Consider the following 20,236-nt stretch of genomic DNA (forward strand, 5'->3'; position numbering starts at 1 on the left):
AATTATTAAAGCTTTTTTTTGTGGTCGATGAGAGACTTTTTGTCAATGCAAGGACATTTAATGTTAGCCAGCTAGAATGACCAAAGTGCCTCCATCTCGACACATTAAAGTGATTTCTCGACAGTTCTGTAACAGCCCCTCTTTGTTGACAGAACGGTAAAAATTTTTCCGTCCCTTCTTCTTGTGAGATATACAGTACATCGGCCATTTTTTGAGCTACATAACTTTTCCGCCTGATTTCACATCTTTCATCTGAGGCGGACAGACTGGTACAGTGTCACTTTGACATACTCAAAATGGAGTCTAGTCTTGGGCGAGAATCAGCCCCAAAAAAAGGTTGAAGGTTGGTCAATAACCCTTAATTGCTTTTGAATAATTCATCTTACCGAGACATTTTGGACAATTCTATGCGCCCCAACTGTTTGCGCTCAAACCCAATACTGATTCCTCTGAAGAGAAGGAGAGGCGGTCTGGAGAATTTGGGACGACGCAGTGGGAGAATCGCTACTCCAAGAGCTTATGAGAACGTTGGAATCAGCCGTGCTATGATTGTACGGGCGCTGGTTCCGTACCAGTAAGTGACTGAGAGCAGGGCTGCCTGTGCTGCCGGGGCTGAGTGGGGTGACGGTGACAGTAGGGGCGGCGGCGCTCCTCTGGGGCTGGCCCTGGTACGACTGGCTGCTTGGGAGACCGGCGGGAGGTCCCTCCTTCGGCGTGGCGGTCCTCTGCTTCCGTCGCCGGTCGTGTCGAAGGAAAACAACCAGCACCACGAAAATGATCACAAGCAGCAGCAGAGCGAGTAGCGGTAAGATAACCAGAAGAGGGTTGGAGCTTTTTTGCGGGTAGGATTCCACACGAACGGGTGTGTTCATGAAGGGAAAATGAGCAGTTCCTGTGGTCGGTTTCGCGAGGGTTGTGCTGAAAACGCCCGTTCGATTGGACTTCCCCCAGCGGTTGCGTCCTTTGAATCGTTGTTGGTTTTTGCTAGGCTGCTGGGTGTAAACGACAGCCGTGGAGCGGTCTGAAGCAGGAGCATTTCTCGACGTCTGGATTGTTGTCTGAGGAGGAGATGATGTTGTGACCACGGGGTTTTTTGTGGTTGGAACAGCCGCGGGATCATGCGGCACAATGGTAAAATGGAACTCCCCTTTAGCAGGTTGGACATTGTCGGCTTTCAGTAAAAACACCAGCGAGTCGTTTAAATCTTGAACTCCTGTCAAGTTGGCATTCAACTCCAAGCTTATTTTCTCTTGCATGACATCCTGGAACGTGAACGACTCAACCGCTTCAGATTTACGCCAGTTTTTCGTCTTTGGCCGAACCACTTTCCCGTTATTGGGGTGTGAGACGATTTCAAATACGGGGTCGCAGCTACAAATAGCAGCCAGTTTCGAGGCATCAAGGGACGCGGAGTTCAGTTTTAGAACAATGCCGTTGGGTGCCTGGACACTTTTGCCAAGCTGGATCAGAGGAGTGACAGTGACGTTTAACACCTGCGCACTCAGATTGGCCTCAGAAGTGAAGGCCGTGAATTCAAAGCTGTCTTCCGCGGATGAAAGATCGGTCATGTGATAAGCGAGATGTCCCGCCTGTACAATTTCCTGCTCAAACTGGAACACCTCTCGGTCGTCCAGCAACAGTTTGCCAAACTTCGGAGGTCTTAAAATCAGGTAGTGAATTGTGGCGTTCCTGCCATTCGTCCTGGCGGCCAAGTTGTCTCGAATCAGAGAAACGGCTGTGCTCCCTTGCTCAAGTGTCAGCCCCGTGTGGTTGACGAGCGAGATGCTGATCTTGGTCACATCGAGGTTAAAGAGTTTGTAAATCGGCTTATGGTGGCCATCAGTCACGCTGAAGTAAAACACCCCTGACGTAGGGCTGCCATCATGGATAAAATAAACACTCGCATTATTGATCTGGGCTTGGGTGAAGGTGCCAATCGATTCATTCAATCTTCCGTCAAGGGCCAGGTAACCATTATTGGGCTTGCTAATCACAGAGAAGACGATATCGTCGGGGGGATTGTCTAAGTCTTCCACGCTGAGGTTCTCCGGTTTAATGGCAACAGACTCTCCTTGTACCACGGTCAGACTCGGCGCTTTGGTCTTCAACACAGGCGGCTGATCATTCACAGCAGAAATTGTAATGTTGAAAGACTCGTCGATGACATCCATGTCATCGAAAGGCCTTTGGGCAGTTTTGCCCTTTGGGTTCACCCACGCGCTGAAGGCGAAGGAATCGTGGCTTGTCTCCGAGTTGTCGTGCTTGTAGGTGATGCCGTATTTGTTGACGATGAACTGAGAGAAGTTGGGTTTCTCCTTGGTGAGGTTTCTTTCGCCGACGACGATGACACCGTGCTGCGGCAACGACGTCACCTGGAACCAGACTTCGTTGGCGCTCCGCTGAGGCGTTGGCAGCTTCGACATCAGGTTCGTGGCATCCAGCTTGGTCTCATCAATAACGACGCTCTCTCCTTCCGTGACCTGAGCGCCTGGCGTAAAGGAAACATGATATTGGTCTTACGTTTTGAGAGAAGGGTTGTTAACAACTTTGTGAAATTTGAACGATTAAAAAGAAAAGAGAAAAAAAGTGCAATGAAATGAGGCTCCAAAAGAGAACAAATCAAGCCATTTGTTTCTGCTCTCAAACGCTGTGGGCGTATCCGCTAAAAGCGCTGAGACCACATCCCGGCTCAGCTGTCAAGTGTCCTTCAAATGCCAGTACTACTACCTGGAGCTACAGGCTCTGGTGGATCTAAAATCTCTCTCTCGGTCGTTGCGAGGCATTTCTACACTCTGCCATAGGGGTGCTCTGAAGCGGCCATGCCAGCGTAAAACCCCTTCCACACACATATGCACAGGCTGTGTCAAACTTAAAACTCATTTACTCCCAAAGACGTTTTTAAACGTCTTTTCAGACTTGGTCTAGAATTGGATGGTACTGAATGAGTTAAAAAAAAAAAAAACATTAAAAATCCCCTTGCTCTTCCGCCTTCTCTCCCTGACGTGCATGCAAATTACAGCCGACAACGACGCGCTCTACAGCAGCCCCGCACGCCCGAAGCCCGGTTCCACAAACCGGCGTCAAGTTGAACTTCTTGAAATGATTTGAGACCCCTCCCGTCTGTCTCCACATGACGTGCGTGCACTCACACACCCCACAACTATGTGTTCTAAAGTGGCTAGGCCAGGACCAAAGCTCTGGTCGACATACCAGCTGTCAAACGTTCAAACTACTCTTGTCTGCATGACATGCATATACTCATGGCTGACAATGAGGCGCTTTAAAGAAGCTACTCCAGCGAACTATCTGAAGGGAAGGTGCATCAATGAGTCCCGTGTTAGCCACACTAAAAAGAAAAAAAAAGTCAAAGTAAAATGATGAAAAAGAATTGAAAGCTCGATCTCCACAATTGAGCACCACATTGTATTCAGTCGTTGCTCACGTTTCCAGCAATTATCTTCAAAACATGTATAACCAAGTCTGAATTCATTTTCCGGGGTCAATGGTGGGCTGTGATGTTGTTACCGGTGTTCGCCAAAAGGATCGTGTTATGTCGAGGTCCTTTATTCTCATAGGAGATGTCAATCTTGAAGGTGAGACTCTCCAGGGATGAAGGTGGTGATGTCACAGAGAAGCTCAGCGAGTCCGCGGCTTCCCAGCCCGCCGCCTCAACGGGGGTTTGGATGTACAAGACCTCTTTCCGATCCACCTGCCAGACAATCACAAAGAATGTATCGCAAAGTCCGAATTGGTCCTGCTCGGAAGCTAACGCTCATTGGAATGTCTTCGTGATCTCCACCCACCATATCTTGCGTGAACGTGGAAATGTCAACGGAGAAATTCTCAGACTGCTTTCTCACCAGGCGCCCCAGTTTGGGATGTCGAATGACCCGGAACGTAATTGTGCGGTTCGAAGTATGGCTGACGTCGTTGGTTACTACTTGCAATTCCTCATTTGAAATTGGCGTTGAGGAACCTGAACAAAAGGAAACATTATTTACAGTTACCGACGTCTAATGTATTCTGTTACGCAGTTCGGCTAGAACTACAAAAGTATTCGAGTGCAACGAGATCTCTACTAAAAGCGGAAACATACTAATCCATACTTCATGATGGTGTGATCCAAATGCAATGTGCGGTGTAACAAAAAATGGACTCAGTGACAAACGCATCTACTTGGTAGGGTACAAATAAGCCCTTTGGATGAACGCAACACTGAAGGCAGGTGAATAGATCACTTTTCATGAGCTTTCTCAGTATTCTCGTCTTTCTTGGTGATGGTACAGACACTTTATGGAAACATGATGAAGCCGTTCTGAGTCCATTATGAGGCATATGCAACCATTTCATGAAGAGGGGATTTACCCACGGCCAACCCAGGACATTTGAGAAGCATGACATTGTGAGAGAGATTCACTGTACTTCTCACACCATCTTTAATTGTCTGCTAAATCTCTGACCTTGTTTGCAAAAAAAAAAAAAAAAACTTCCTCAGACGAGACAGTGTAAAGCTCTTTGACTTGCCACTCTGGGAAGCGTAGCAGAGCGTGCCAACTGGCAGGTTGCTACCCTCATAATATCCTTTTTCCCCCTCCAAGCTCGCAATCCAGACGGCTGGAAATCCCAGGAAAGCTAGCAGACAGTCATTGGCGTATTTTTAGCTCAACTTTATGAAAATAGCATAGCTACCATCAAACATTATTAATGATGAATTGCATTTGGCAGCTCCCGTCAGTGAGAATTGGTGGAAATGATTTAGCAGAAGAGAAGTCAGCATGAATAAGAGTAAAATACAGCGCAAGTATTTATAAATAGTCTTGACTTGGTTACAAAGTGGCGGATGACTTAAACATAGAGGCAATCAAGATGAATTGTCAGCTTACTTCGTGGTGCGATTTACCTGGAAAAACCTTAAGGGGGCGATTTTGGGCCAAATTGAGGACCAAGGATCTAGCAGTGATGCTAAAGATCTGCCGGGGAGTAAAATTCACACCGTCGTTGACTTGGAAGTTAAACCCTCCGGACATGGCACCTGGAAGGAACCGGATTCCAAAATGAAACCAGGAAGGATTTGAGTGGCCGATGACAATCACACGGCTGTTTCGCAGCCGACTGAGAAATGACTTTCACCTTTATGCACAAACAGCAGCTGTCCCCGGTCTATGTGGGCCTGGGTGAAGTTGAGCACGGCTGTCATGGGGGCGCTCTTTAGGGCCAGGTGGCCGTTGCTGGGTGGGGTCACCATGAAGTGGAGCTCCTCCGGGGATGTGTCGAGGTCCTGCGCCCTCAAGTCCTCCAGGCTGATCTCTGTCACCGAGGACACCCAAACCTTGACGCAGGGCATACGGACATAAATGCGCGTCAACAAAAGAAATAGTCAGCTTTCAAAAGCCACACCTGAAGGATTTATGATACGTACCAATGAAGTGTAACGCAATATCACAAAATAGCTGGAATAACGCGGATGCTCCGTGACGGTTAGACCGCTGAAGGCCTTTGGAGGCAGCTGTGTCCTTTACTTGGTAACGACACAAAATGCTGCGGACGGTCACCTCTAAGGCTATTTTCCCATCGCCTTCTTCAATCTCCCTTAGCCTTTTTCCATTGCACATCATCCAATGAAGCAGGAAAAAAAAAATTGTCTTCGAGATGAAGCTCGAAAGGACGGCAGGACTACCGGAAGAAATGTGTCAGCTTTTCCAAACAGATTTACCAAGCATAATTCAAATAGGAAGGGATTCACCGTAAAAGATCTTTTTTTTTTTTAATTGAAATAATAATAATTTGATTTGGGGAAAAAAAAAGTTTCCGACTTTGGCTGACAGCATTTTTTTTTTCTTTTTTCAGTGTGACAGATGCCATTTTGGCTGTGAAAGGATGCACGTGCTGTCATAAAAATGTCGACTGTGTTAAATATCATGTTACAGGTTGACATGTTTAACCGTTTTTTCTTTCTGAGGGGGAAAAGGAGGTGCCCAGTCATCATTTGATTACAGTATTGGTTTTATTGTCCACAACAAGTTATTTGATGTTCTCCTTGTCAATGCGGGGAAGTCAACCAAAAATTTTCTTTCCATTAATATGTTCTTTGTGCCTTCATTCGTTTGAACAGGGCATGATTAATTAAGCAGAAAAATCCACCTGATGTTAGCCATCTGAGGGGGCGGCCATTTTAGCACTTCCTGTCAACTTAATATGACCTCACAGTTGCTGGGGAAACAACCAAACACGGCTCACCTGTTTTCTGAAGATGATGAAATTGGGCCCCATATTATCCACTCATAAATAATGAAAAACATGACATTCATCAAAACAAACATTTCTTATGACCCGACTCTGAAACATGCGAAAGAGCCTCATCTAAGGGCCTCGTAAACAGCGCCCATGTTTGGACTTCCTGAATGGAGCTGTCCGCATGTGGCCTGTGGCATCTCCCTTGGTTGCGCGACTGAATCTGTAAGGGAAGTGGGAATGGTGTGGTGTCCTGTTTCTAAATTCAACCGGGGTGCAAGTGAAAGAATGAATGAAGAAATGAATGAAGAAGGGTGACAGAGGTGCGCAATTGCTCATGCGCACATCTTAGATGGAACATCGGTGGCGTTTCAGAATAAATACACTCATGGCTCATAATTTTCATCATATTTTGTGTGTACCGGCACTTGATTGTTATCAAGCTTAATGTCCATTCTGTCAAAATGAAATTATCAGTTGATTTAAAAATCTTTCAGAATTTTTAAATAGCCAGCTTGCTCGGTGAGTCATGTTCAAGGTCCATCATGTGCTGATTCCATTTGCCAAAAATGTCCACGCTGTCAACAAACTGACATATTTTGCAGTTTGCATGTCTGCTTGCAATTATCTATTTGTCAGCGGTGACCCTCATAAGGACGAGCGCGACTGAAAATGGGCAGATGGATAATCAGTTGTATTATCGGTAAGTTTTCAGGGCAGAGCATATAATAAAGTGAAGGAACTAAGATACACGAATTCAGAATGTAAGAACGCATTTTAAGGACAGCGAAAATCCAAACGCCTCATTATGCCGTGCAAGTTTAATATTCCCAAGCGAAACCCGTGAGCTGTGCAAAAGAGTTGACAACAAAGGATGAGCTTCTATTCGCTGCGCCAGAGCAGCTATTGCGTAACGCTGCCACGAACACAGGTCGTAACTCCCACAGGCAGTTCTGCAGTGAAGATCCAAACTATGACAGTACTTCGCCTTTGTTGTTGCCAGTGTCAGTTACGGCTCGGTGGAGTTTACAAAGGACGATGTACAAAGCACGAAAACGGATGTCATCTTGGTCTAAATAAAGGTAAACGCGAAGACTGATCTCGTCATTCTAGCAAATGAGTGTAATGTGACTATTCTTTTTTTTTTTTTTGTTTCCCTCTCCCACTTTCTTTTTACTAGGGATTCATGACTTAGTGGTGATGAAATGGTGTTCAAATTACAGGCTTTGACTTAGCAGCGATCAAATGACAGGCTTTGTATCAGTCTGCCACTTCCTCAGTGAGTAAACTGCTCTTACTGGAACAGAAGCACGGGGTCCTTTTTCAATTAGCACCTGTAAGCCAGCCACATGGGACCCTCGCACTTCCCATCAGCACCGCCAAAGAACGTTCGCCTCCATAGGAGCATGCTAATCAGCAAGCCCTCCGGAGGGAACAGCAAGCACCTCGAGCACTCCCCCGCTTCGTCGCAAGTCGCAGCGGGGATCAGTTTGACGAGCGGCTTCAGAGCTGAGTCACCAAATTCAAAGACGCGCAAGATCAATTTGCACACAGTTTCCTCAACCTCGCGTCAAATCTGAGGCTCTCGACTGGTTTCCAACAGATCATCAAGATTTTCACGGTGGAGCTGACAGCAACGCTGTCAACACTCCAGCACTTTTCACCCTCTTATATAGAATACATGAGTTCCATTGAAAAAAATGGACATTATTAAATAAAGAATAAAATAATTTTGGGAAGGCTAATTTAAATCAAATTTAAAAAAAATTTTTGATTGTTTGGAATGAAATATTCTAACTTCTAGATCTGGTGAATTGTGGGTTTTCACTTGCTGTAAGCTATATAATATATTGTTCAAAAATACCTTTTACCCGATTTGTTGGGAAACTTGTATGATACATAAATGACGATTTTTTTTATTATACATTTTTCCACAATAATCTCATCTATTCATATGCAACTGTGTATAGTTAGAGGCGTCAGTTTGAGCACATATAAAGATGGTAACTTTCAAACAAACCTCCCAATAATTTGTTTCATTGTCCAAACTAATACTCTGAGCAATTCAAACTGAAGTACAAGAGAGCCACCTTGTGGACAGCAAACTGTTAAGTACATTTGTTGACACTGAACAGAATGCAAGGCATCGCCGCTATAGTGCCGGCCCTCATATCTGGTCGCAGGCGAGCTGGCGCCAATGCCACCCGATTTTTGGCGCGCAGCGGAGTAATCCCTGGACTGGTCACCAGCCAATCGCAGGACATAAAGACAAACGATCATGAAAAGCGTCTGGAAGCGATCAGCGAGCGCTGTGCTGGATGTACTGGTAAACGTTTAAAATATAAAGTAGGAGTGTAGGCTCACCCTGAGGACTCTGTTGGAAGTGATCACGGGGGGCTCATCGTTGACAGCTGTAACCTGGATGAACAGCGCGCGAGCCTCACTCTGCTTTTTCAGGCCTGTGTCGTTGGCAACCACTGTGAAGTTGTCTGCTAAGGTCTCACTGCTGTCGTGGACGTAGTAGATGAATTCATGCTCCACCTGGTTGAAATTTGGAAATTATGAGGACGGATATAAAGTCGGTGCAGAACAAATACAAAATGAGGTGTGACTCATGTCAGGGGAGTCAACGCAACTTGAAAACAATGACAGTACACGAAAGTAAATTGGTAGTTTCTTACAATGTACAGTGAAACTTCTGAAGTTGAGCACAATACATTTTGGTGCCTCCAATTTATTCAGAGTATTTTTTTTTTAATTTACATGGAGAATTACAAAAAAGTAATTGATGTATTATAGGTTCAAAACGCATCCTGTGAGTTTCTTCACTGAAATGCTGGCTTGGCGATGTGATTACTCCATTAACCGATGGATAATCAGTGGAGTCTAATTTTTGATTAAACGCAACCATTAAACACAATTTATTACATCCTTAAGATGCCGACTAAGCTAATGCCTCACTTTGTGACAGTGTGATTTTAATGGAGTGTTTTTTTTTTCCCCAGGAGCATAAACTTTATCATCACATTAAAATTTAGACACTCCACAATGTCACATTCATTTTGAAACTTTGCCGTTGATGCTTGATTATCTGTCGAGTATCTTACCTGCCTCCTGCTGAAAGACGTCAAGGGCACTCCGGGATGTCGGGAGTGCTCGATGCGGCCGTGACGTGGGGGCTTAGTCACATTAAAAAGGAAGTTAATGCCAGCAAAGTGTCGGTTGTTGACTTGAAGTACTTCCTTTGTCAGGGCCTTGTAGCCACCTTCTTCCACGGTGAAATTGAAGACGTGAAGTGGGATGCGACGGGGTATGATATCGACCGACACGCTAATGTCGCCTACGTCGGTGACGCCATTGGTGGCCTCCAGGACAAAGGTGTCGTTGACTTTGTTGGGCTCCACCTGCACGTACTGGATGCTTCCGCTGTTAATGTCCTTTTGGGTAAATGTCTTGACAGGAGACTCCTCGCTTCCGACGTAACGTTGGTCTGCTTCCATAAAATGTCGGAGAAAGCCATGATAGGGACCCGCCTTGACAGTGAACGCGATCTCGGATGGCACATTGTCTTCATGTGTGACCTGTGTGTCAGTTGGAAACACTGCCTCATTTTAGACAAGGACAAACACAAAGACCAAGAAAAGACAAAGCAAGTAAAACCCGCCAACATCTCTCACACTGACCTCAAGTTTAGTCTCGTCAATCTTGACTGGTTTTCCTTCCTCAACCAGGAGATTGTTGCGATGCTGCACGATGGGCGGCCTCTGGTGACTTTCCAGGTAAACCTTCACATTGATCCTCGCTGCAAGGTGGATGTCCTTCGCCGTGACCGTCAAATTGAAATGGTCCGCCAGATGTTTGCTGTCATCGTGTTGATAAGAGATGAATCCGTTCTTGAGGTCAGACAGTGTGAATGACTCCACCGCGTTTGTGTCTCGGTAGAGTCTTCCGTACTTCGGCGCGTGATCCAACCTGAAGGTAACTTCTTGGTCATCTCGTATATCCAGATTGGATCTGATGGTAAAATTACTTGCGGAAAATATAACGGACTGTCCCTTCTGCACCAGTAAACCGGTATTATTGACAACTTGCAAGAAAGGATCCTGTGCACTGATGTCTAAAAGACTTGACACAAAGTTTTTGCCATCGGAGACAAAGAGCACAAACCTGCCGACGCTTGCGCCTTTGTGAATGAACAACACTTTCTTTTCTTCTAAATCCTTCTGCCGAAACTCAAAGAGCCGATGGCTTGTGTCATTCGCCAGCACCAAATCTCCCATGGGAATTCCGCGACGGACGTAAATCAACCGGCCATCGTCAAAATCGGAGTCTGGATCGTGGTAACGTAAATCTTCCACAGTGAGCAGCCGCCGTCCCTCCCTCACGACATGGAACACTTTATCAATGACACGTACCGGTTTCTCATCATTGACAAGTTGAATGGATATGTTGAACGTTCCTTCTTTGGACCCGATGTCATCATCCGCGATGAAGGATTTGAAACCTTGGGCGATAGAGACAATGAAAGTGAACTCATCCTGACTTGTTTCCCCATCGTTGTGAACATACATGATCCGGTCTTCTAAGAGATCTTGATTGCTGAAGGTTAAGATGTTGTTATAGCTCGAGTTCGAATTAGACTGAGAAATACGAGCAAGGCTTCCATGTTTGGGACTGCTTAGCACAGTGTAGTACATATCCTGCGTCAGTAATGTTTCTGCGAACAGCTCATTTTTTGTGATCAGCTTACTTTCCCCCTCTCGAAGAACCAATCCGGCATTCCTGATGAAAACGTTGTTCACGTCGGCTTTAATCGAAAACTGAAAATCATAGTTCTGGGACTGAGCGTGTTTGGAAAACAAGTGAAACTTGAATCTGTCATGCGTGTCCTCATGAGGCCGGTCAACTAGTTCATAGTGTACTTTTCGATCCGTGACATCTCTTTGACTAAAGGTTGAGTTCTTTGTCAGGACGGTTTTGTCCAGGAGCAGTTTTCCTTTCTTTGGGGTGGTGAGAACCCTAAAATAAAGATCCTCCTCGGATACAATCACACCCGTGGCTGCAGCAAACAGATAATCCGAGTCAAGCGTGCCTTTCCTAACTTTATCCAAGTCCATCATGACATTTCTCAGCAAATTGTACCGCACCCATTTCACGGTGATTGGGAAAACGACTTCCGCGGTTGCCCTTGCAGCTACGAGGACTTGACATTTAAAGTGATCGGTGGCATTGGATGACTGGATCTCGCGGTAGGTGCTGACGTATCTCAGACGTCCCTTTTCCAGAAGCCTTTGGGAAAACGAGTCCGTGGGCCTCCATTCGCCACTTGAGTGAAGTCTCTGGAGCTCTCCGTACTGCGGGTTTTCAATTACATCATAACGGATGTCAATCATTTGCTTGACAGCGTTGGTTTCGACGGACAATTGCTGTGAACCGATTGCGGCTATTTCTCCTTGATTGACCTCCAGACCTGTGTTGTTAGCGATTTTATACTCAAGGGCTACAGCCATCACCCTTAAAACGACAGTGTTACTAACCTTCTCCCCATCGCTGACTCGAATCACTATCCTCGAGTTTCTCACCCCTGTGTGAACATAATACACTCCCAATTCTTGCAAGTCTGAGTGAGAGAATGAGGTCACCGCTGTTCCCGGGTTGTTCTCGATTTCCAAATAGCCCGCGTCTGCATTCAAATTCCCGAGCACGGTAAAAACAAGATTGCTATGGTTGCTGTCAATGTCTGTGGCCTTCAGAACATCTGCGGTGAGTCGTTTTTTGGAGTTTTCCAACAAGACAAAAAGATTGCCTTCGGGGAGACTCAATTCAGGTGCGTCATTGGTGGGTGTTACTGTAATGTTGAAGCGGTACAATTTGTTCGCTCGGAGATAATCCGGGACTTCTTTCTGACTGCTGGAAGCGATTGAAAACATGAAGAAGTCATCTGGATCCTCCGAGCCTCCATGGATGTACATTACTCGTTCATGCCAAAGGTCCAACATGCTGAAGGTATTCTGAGGTTGGTCCTGATCAACGTCAAGCCTGATGTGACCATGCAGTGGCTGTTCTTGAATTTGGAATACGATTTGAGACTGACGAATACCAAGCATCTTGAAATCCAAGAGTACCTTGATGTGCTTGGCCTCGAGAGACGCCCGGCCGCCTTCTTCAACTATCAGGGGTTTTAGCTGCACGAAATGAGAGCCATACCTTCTGTCCAAACCCCTTGCGAGTGTCGACAGTGACGGTGTTGGGCTCACCAAGAAAAATAAAGATTCCGGAGCACTTGTTGGACTCGCAGTGGTCGACGGCACCGGTTCTTTCTCAGGTTGACAGCCAACTGAGATATCCTTTGTGACGACCGCATTGGCGAGGCCCATCTTCACTCCGTTCACTTCGATATTTTTCATACATCCTTTGAAGGAGCCTCCTCGCATTCGTTTTCCTGCCACAGACATCAACTCAACCTTGCGGACTTCTGATCTGGTGCTGTCATCGATGCCTCCGATAAAAATGGAGCCTTTAAAGTGCAGTCCCTTCGAGCGGGAGCTAACACTGCTTTTCACCATTTCCCCATCAACGGTTAATTCCAGCGTTTTAGAATTGAAGCGCATCTTGAGAGCATGCCATTTCCTGTCATTGATAAACGTAAGTGAACTCAGCTCCGTTTTGGTACCCCCTTTCCCGACGATCGCCACGAGCAAGCCTTCTTGAATTTCCAGTGCCACAAAGTCCCCTTCTTTGGCAGAGCTGTACAGGACTATGCCCTCTCTGGCCGAAGTATGCACAACACACTCGAACACCGCTTCTTGATGGCCATTCCAGGGAGGGAGAGAAATGTACGCCCTGGAGCTAAAAAAGCTAACGGGGTCCTCTTCGGTGGCAAAAAACTGAGGACTACAACCTAGCGACACCTCGTGGACGGTTTTGAATCCAGTGTATGGCCTCAGCGACGACAGCAGGTCATGTTCGTTGAAGACGACATCTTCCATGCAGCCTCGAAAGCCAATTAGGTCTCTGGGGTTGTAAAGTCTGTCAAGGCCAACCGAACCTCCTACATAGATACCATCTGAGATGCTGAGAACATGATGGGGGCCGGGGATCTTTGCACTTGTGTGAGAGTTTTTGTTGACTGTCAGAGTGACATTGCGCTTGAAATGGTTGACCTCCACGGAATGCCAGGCGAGGTCATTGAGCTGCGTGCCTCTCTCGGATCGCAGGAGTTGCTCCCCAGATCCCAAGTCCAGTTTCAGCTGGGGAAAAGACATGCCGGGTTACAAGACAAGTCACACACACTTTTGAGGCCTCGTGTTAAAAGGATGTCGCCTGTTATGCTAACAGTGGGATTTGTCTGAGATTCCAAGCAAGAAGAGCAAGATTATCTCTTTGCCTTGAGCCACACCTTTGAGTGCATCATGTCACCTTCTCAAACTAATTCCGATGACATGCTCGTCAAGGCTTGCTGCTGAGTCCCCTCGCTAATCGAGCGCGGGCTTCCAGGGAGAGACGCGCAAGCCTGACTCACAATTGTTCACTTGTGCCAGTGAACATAACAATAATTTGGTGGCCCGACCCTGTTGAAGGAAGAGGGGATGAGCAGTCCCTCCCCCGAGCTCACTGAAACACAGCCATGAAACACAGTGCCATTCAATCCATGCTGTGACACAATAAAAAGATTGGTCACAATTACTCGAGTTTGCTGGCAATGAATTATTCAGGACTATTCCGTTCCAACATGTATGGTAAATAAGTTTCCTTCAGCATATACTGGACATTCCCTCCGTATGTAGCTTTAGCCTGACAGAACTGCTTACGGTGGGCTTTGGAATAATCAGAAAGGTACAATTTATATTTCACTCCTAAATACTTTCAGGAATAATAACTCGTCATTCAAGCTTGGACCGCCACTGGTGAAGTGCATCTGTGACAGAAATCACCTTCACCATTACAGTTGAGACTTTGTCTTATTGTTTCGATGGAAAGTTTATATCGATATAAAGATTGCAAGAGTCTGATCGTAGAATGGATTGTTTCTCCTAAAAATCCATTTCCAATATTTCCTACGGTGATCTAAATCCTAAGACTTACCATTCTTTACTTGTAAACCCGCATGTTGCACGTTTATAAATAACCGTTAATAACTGCTCTGGACTGAACACGCCTTGTCCTCAATGTGCTCCAGCTGCAACATTAACTTCCTTTTAAAGGGACAATAAACACTTTCTGATTCTAATTCCAACCAAACCGTTAATTGGTGACGTTAACTCCAATCATAATAAACACAATGGAATCAGAGAGCCTTCAGAATGCGCAGCTGTGACATGATGGGACTGGTATGGCGCTGGCACTCAGATCGCGTCACGCAGACTTGTCTGCTTGCGTTACCGGGTAGAGAGACTGACACTGTTAGCGGATCTGGAGTCATTGCTTCGGGTCGGTCAGCGATGGCGTGAGCACGACTTTTTGTGGGCATGCATGCATGTGTGTGCTCATAGCATGTATGCTTGAACACATATGCTCATGCATGGGGGGCCATGGATGTACCCACCTGCAGGCGACCGGCATTGAGCTCTAGCAGAAAGTAGACGCTCTGGCCGGCGGCGAGAAACAGCAGGCCATTGGTACTGGAAGTTCGGAAGCGAATGTGGAGCTTGTTATGGTCGGACGACCCTGTTGCCTTCAGCTGTACAAAGCCATCGCCATAAAAGGACGCTGGAGAAAAAGAGCAGAGAGGCACATTTGTTTAAAAAAAATAATAATACAAACAGACAAAAGATACAGTGTATTTCTCACATGTGACTTTCATCTTTTTTGCAGGTTTTTAGGACAATCAAAGATGCCCGGTGTATGTCAATGGGAAGAAAAAAAATAAAAACAAGGGTGTAAATACAGAAACCCAAGAGCAAGTAAAGTACTGTGGTCTTAATATAGCACGCATGTGACATTTCGACAGAAAAGCACCAGGCTAATTGGCATTCTAGTTGTTCTTACAAGAGTAGCGCGCACACACACACAAACACACATTTCAGATCACATAACATTTTTGTCCAGAGGCTGTTAAGGTAACCTTAACCTAAACTTTCCTTGACCTTAAGCGAGTTTTTGCCTGAAAATATTTCACATTATGCAGAATTGCTTTTCATGCACCAAAGGAAAGCATGCTGACAGTGTAGATCATAGATTTGCTTTACGGCGCATCTCCGTTGGACCAGCTGTAATTTTTGTGCCATAATAATTCACACTCAAGTACCTCAGCAGCACTGGAATGAGGAATTCCCTTTAAAAAGAAACACACTCAAGCCTGTGCCTCGGTGTAAAACTAAGCTTGAAAGAAAATGGCTTTTACAAAGGTAAATTTCAGCATTGGTATTTGTTTTATAATGCCGCACAAGCAGTGTACAAATTGAGGTTTCGGATGAGGCAGGCGAGTTTAGACCCATCCTTCCCTGATGGAGACCTTCAATCTGAAACATGAAAGGTTCCCCCATCCCCACATTTTCTGAGGTCGCGAGTTCCTGAAACGGCATATTACAAGGACAGATCCATCTGTTTTCTTCTGGCTCACTTCCCTGCCATTTCACATCAGCCTGTAATCTGGACTAATGTGCTCCGAAGTTGTCCCAGTCAAGCCTTCATGCCCAGGCACCAGCAGCTCCCACAGACACAGCTGAAACATCCACAAACATGCTTGCTGCTCTCGGCAAATACAGATCCCAGTTCTTCTTCCGCCTGATGCGATGGCAAAAGAGAGATTAGAAATGAATGGCAGTCCATCGTTTCTATCTGTGATAAATGTTTGTAATTCAAATGTAGAGGACGTAGAGCAGGGGTGTCAAACATACGGCCCACAGGCCGGAACCGGCCGCCGAGGTGGTTCGATCGGGCCCGCAGGATAATTTAAAAATGAAAAAAATGCATAAATGACACGGAATTAATATTTTAATAGGGTGCAATTCATGGAGTATCCACTGTTTTCTCTTTCGTATGTAAAGTGTAGGCAGGGATTAAATTTAGATTTTATATGCACATGTGTAAATGGTTTTAAAAAATTCCTTTCTTTATAAATCTCGTTTAATCTTAAAATGCATGACTATATTTTTCAATACCAATTACTTGTCCAGCATTTTTCTTCATCAATGAAGAAAATGAGGCAAATAGAGGAGATGACGAGTTACGAAAGTCAACAATTTTGTTACTCATGCAAACTAGGTTAAATTGTCCAGCCTTGCTGAAACTGTTTGCTCCACTGAGTGCATTCTAGTTTCTTCTGTATTGTTCCTATTTATGGGGACATTTAATTAGCAGTTATTACCTGACTGTCCTAGATTTCAACTCTCAGTCAGTCAGACACAAACGACATGGTGTCCGTTAGGGAATCATTAAATGGAGCCAAATATCAACAGAAATTTTTGGCAGAGACAGACAGAAAGTGCATTTACCGTTCATCCCTCTCGGTGGATAGAAAGAAGGAAAAAAAAAAAAAGCGGTGACATTTTGTCCTTTTACTGTACCGACAAGGATGGACATGCACGCTCAGATGCGTTTTGGTGCAATCGCGATGACGTTTAATATGTCTGACTGAATGTCACGCTGGCTTGAAAAACACAGGTCTCCTCTCAAAATGTACTTGGCTGTGTAAGGGCTGCATTCTTAGAAAGTGGTTAAAAAGACGCCAAGGACGATTGCTTCCGTTGAATGAGGCTGGTGTCGGACGTTTTGCGACAAAAACTCTTCAAACACGGACTTTTGGCAAACGACAGCGAGGAGAGGAGAAGGCGATAGTAAAAAGAAGCATGTTCTGTCAACTCAGCGCACAACAAAGCCAGTCTTTACTGTTGATTAGAGAAGCAAGACCAGAGCTTGTCACTGCTTGTAGGGCCAAAGTTTATCCAACAAATCGGCGATGCAACTTGACTCAAGTGTCTCCTTTTGTTTTGTCAAAGCCGTACATGGGCAACAGGCTTCTTACAGAACACTCTCGTAATCTGTACGGGCACAAAGGGAAGCAAAGGGATGCCAGTCACAGAAAGGAAAATTTGGAGATGTAACAAAACAAAAGGAGGCTGATATTTTTAGACAATGTGTGATGTCAGCATATCACGCCAGCCGTCAGCACACTGTACTTGTCCTCGTTTTGCGCCAGCACCAAAGTATTAAATGTGCGTGTACGTGTTTTGCTTTTTAATATGGCCTTTTTGTCATATTTTTTCACAGAGAAAAGGACGCTGGTAAATGTACGTTTACACTGTGGTCCCGGCAGCACATGATTTGAGATGAGAGTGATTTGAGTTAGGAGCTCGCCACATCACATTTCAAGGTTATAAACAGCACGATGAACTACAATCCGTACACACCCTTTTCACTTGATTCTTTGATAGTTGTAGTAGTGATAGAAGAGTACCAACACCAGGTGTTGGTATCAGGTCGATACCGGCCCTATTTAAGATATCGGGTACTCGAAAAGCTGCCAACAGCAGCCACCGATTCTTTAGGCTAGCTAGCTAGCTAGCTAAATAAGTAAATAGATAGATAGATAGATAGATAGATAGATAGATAGATAGATAGATAGATAGATAGATAGATAGATAGATAGATAGATAGATAGATAGATAGATAGATAGATAGATAGATAGATAGATAGATAGAGTTGAGTAAGTACTGCTCGGTAGTAGTTGGCACTATACTGCGGCAGTTTGACGTATCAGCAAATAATCATCTGCATCATGAAGAAAGTTACGATTTTTTTTTGTTGTCGTTGTGTAAAATGAAAATTTTGACATCTAAAGTACTACAGGTGTCGGAACTTGATATCGGTGAATACTCAAAGAGTGAATACTCATGCTGGTATTAGTCTGAAAAAAAGTCCTAATTTATACCCCGGAAGTGTTTTTCAGTCACATATTTAGGTAGTTAGGACTTATCTACTCCATTAGAGCAGGTAAGTGATGACGGCATATTCCGGCTGCCATGGTAAAGCAACCCCGTCATGAAGAGAGAATTTGGAAACGTATTTTTGAACAAATTGTAGGCTGACCATAGTCACATAACAAATTGCGTCCATTACTGTTGCTATTTTCAATGGAGTGAGTGAGTCACAGTGAAATTATTCCTGATTATTCCCACTGGCACAGTTGGGATGAGTGAAGCCCACTGAATTTCTATGACACATGCCAAGGATGAAATCAAGCAGACGAGGCTAATGAATACACATACGAGTGTCAACAATGTATATAGCCATAAAAATAACACACATGCACAGCCTTGTCCCTTAGGAAAGGATGCCGGAGACACTTGGGTGCGGTATTGTCGTCATCATGTGCAATGACTATGCTTTGCTGCACTGCTATACTCTACATGTGTAAAAGTTTCATACCAATCATTGACGCATGTTATGCTGTTTGTAAAAAATAGAAACATACAACACAAAAAAGATTCGCTAAACCTGCACAATAGAGTAGATTGACATCAAATATAAGAGCTGTATTAAAAATTCCTTTTAACAGTAAGGGAACAAGATACGAAGACCAAAAAGACAAGCTTCAAGAAACTAGAAGCATACATTTTATACTCATCATGTCACCAACAAAATAAAGTGTCACATACTGATATTGTTGTTTCCTAATTAAATGATTTTAGGCAAGAGGTGTGTTAACCCCATACTGGTCGCCACTCAATCGAAAAGCACATACAGCAATGTTAGCTAAATCACAGAATTGACAAAGTAATTTTGAACATTTTTGGAAAACGAGAAAAAAAACAAGTAGTTCAACATAAAAGAGTCTGGTTGCTTCGATTCAAAATTTGGGGATTACTATGACCTATATGGCTGAAAATCTACACAGGCATAAAGAAAAAACAAATTTTCTTACAAGCACATTGTTCTTTTTTTATTGACATTGTGACAGTGAGTTAGCAATAATTTGGTCAATTATTTTATTATACTCATGAAAAAAAACACGAAGCGCTGCTTGCTTGGATTCAACCTTTGTGCATTACCATGACCTTGGTGACAGAGAATTTAAGATCACACAACAGACAGACACAAAGAAAATTTAAAAAAAAAAAAAAACAATACTTAGCAAGCAAATTAGATTTTTTTTTTTTTTTTAACTGATACTGATACGGACAACCATTCACCCTCACATTAACGCCGACGGACAATTTACAGTGTTCATTTAACCAAACGTATGTTTTTGGAATTTGAGATGAAGCAAGTGCATTCATTCAAGCAAGTGGAGAACACAGCGTTGAGATTCAGACACCGAATCTTAGTTTTGTTAGGCATTTTGTGTGTATTTGATATACATATTTTAAACAAATATTAACCATTATTATTTTTTGATGCAGCTTTTGCATTACATGGCATAATTGTGCAGGTGTCCCAAATTAAGTGGTCAGTGAGCGGTCAATATAACAAATCACGGCATTGCACTATATTAGTAACTTAATTCTCATGTACTTTGTTGTAATCATTTTCAGCATTACTATTCGCACACAGCTCGCAAAAGCTAAGACTACTTGTGACCTGTTTAGGTAAATTTGTTGGTAGCGATCGTCTTCAACCAATGAATGAATGCAAAAGTTTGACCAAAAAGAGGACATTGCACGGTGAACATACAGCAAATAATATCCTGGTTTGTGTCGCGTGTAAAAGAGTTTGAGGGCAGCACGGTTACCTCCCGACGCTAGCTCGACCAGGAGCGACCACCAAAACAGCCCGCAGATCCACAGCAGCAACTTCTTCGGGGCTCTTTTCCCAAAGGAGAACATCTTCCCTCGCTAAGTCGACATTTCACATGCTCGCACACGGCGTTTGTCTTTTTGTCTTCTTTGGCTTCTGATCCGAGAGAGTTCGAGTGGGTTCCGTGACAGAAAACGGCAGTAAAGAGAGGACCACCGGGGAGGCACAGGGGGATCGAAAGACTCCGCCTCGTGAGCGCGCCAGCGCTCTCGGGAACGCGCGTTCCAAAATAACAGCGTGGAATGGGGCGGGGGGGGGGGGGATTTT

General features: G+C 44.6%; 1 protein-coding gene across 1 annotated transcript; it reads right to left on the minus strand.

The window, feature by feature from the left end:
* cspg4ba (chondroitin sulfate proteoglycan 4ba) lies at positions 1-20,165 on the minus strand. The gene is made up of 10 exons (XM_019888641.1): positions 19,905-20,165; positions 14,777-14,940; positions 9,915-13,481; positions 9,339-9,812; positions 8,596-8,772; positions 5,131-5,329; positions 4,901-5,032; positions 3,804-3,976; positions 3,526-3,709; positions 1-2,488 (listed from the first exon to the last, which is right to left on the minus strand). Exons 1-10 carry the CDS (start codon positions 19,996-19,998, stop codon positions 429-431), a joined length of 7,224 nt encoding a protein of 2,407 aa, XP_019744200.1. The 5' UTR covers positions 19,999-20,165; the 3' UTR covers positions 1-428.
* Positions 20,166-20,236: the final 71 nt, after the last annotated feature.

This window comes from Hippocampus comes, unplaced genomic scaffold, assembly GCF_001891065.2.
Source record: "Hippocampus comes isolate QL1 unplaced genomic scaffold, H_comes_QL1_v1.1 scaffold155, whole genome shotgun sequence".
Lineage (NCBI taxonomy): Eukaryota > Metazoa > Chordata > Actinopteri > Syngnathiformes > Syngnathidae > Hippocampus > Hippocampus comes.

Coding starts and splice junctions, on each gene's coding strand:
- cspg4ba (XM_019888641.1), bottom strand. CDS start 19,998: ATGTTCTCCTTTGGGAAAAGAGCCCCGAAGAAGTTGCTGCTGTGGATC. Junction 14,941..19,904: donor GGTCGAGCTAGCGTCGGGAG/GTAACCGTGCTG, acceptor CTTTTTCTCCAG/CGTCCTTTTATGGCGATGGC. Junction 9,813..9,914: donor TTGACGAGACTAAACTTGAG/GTCAGTGTGAGA, acceptor ACTGACACACAG/GTCACACATGAAGACAATGT.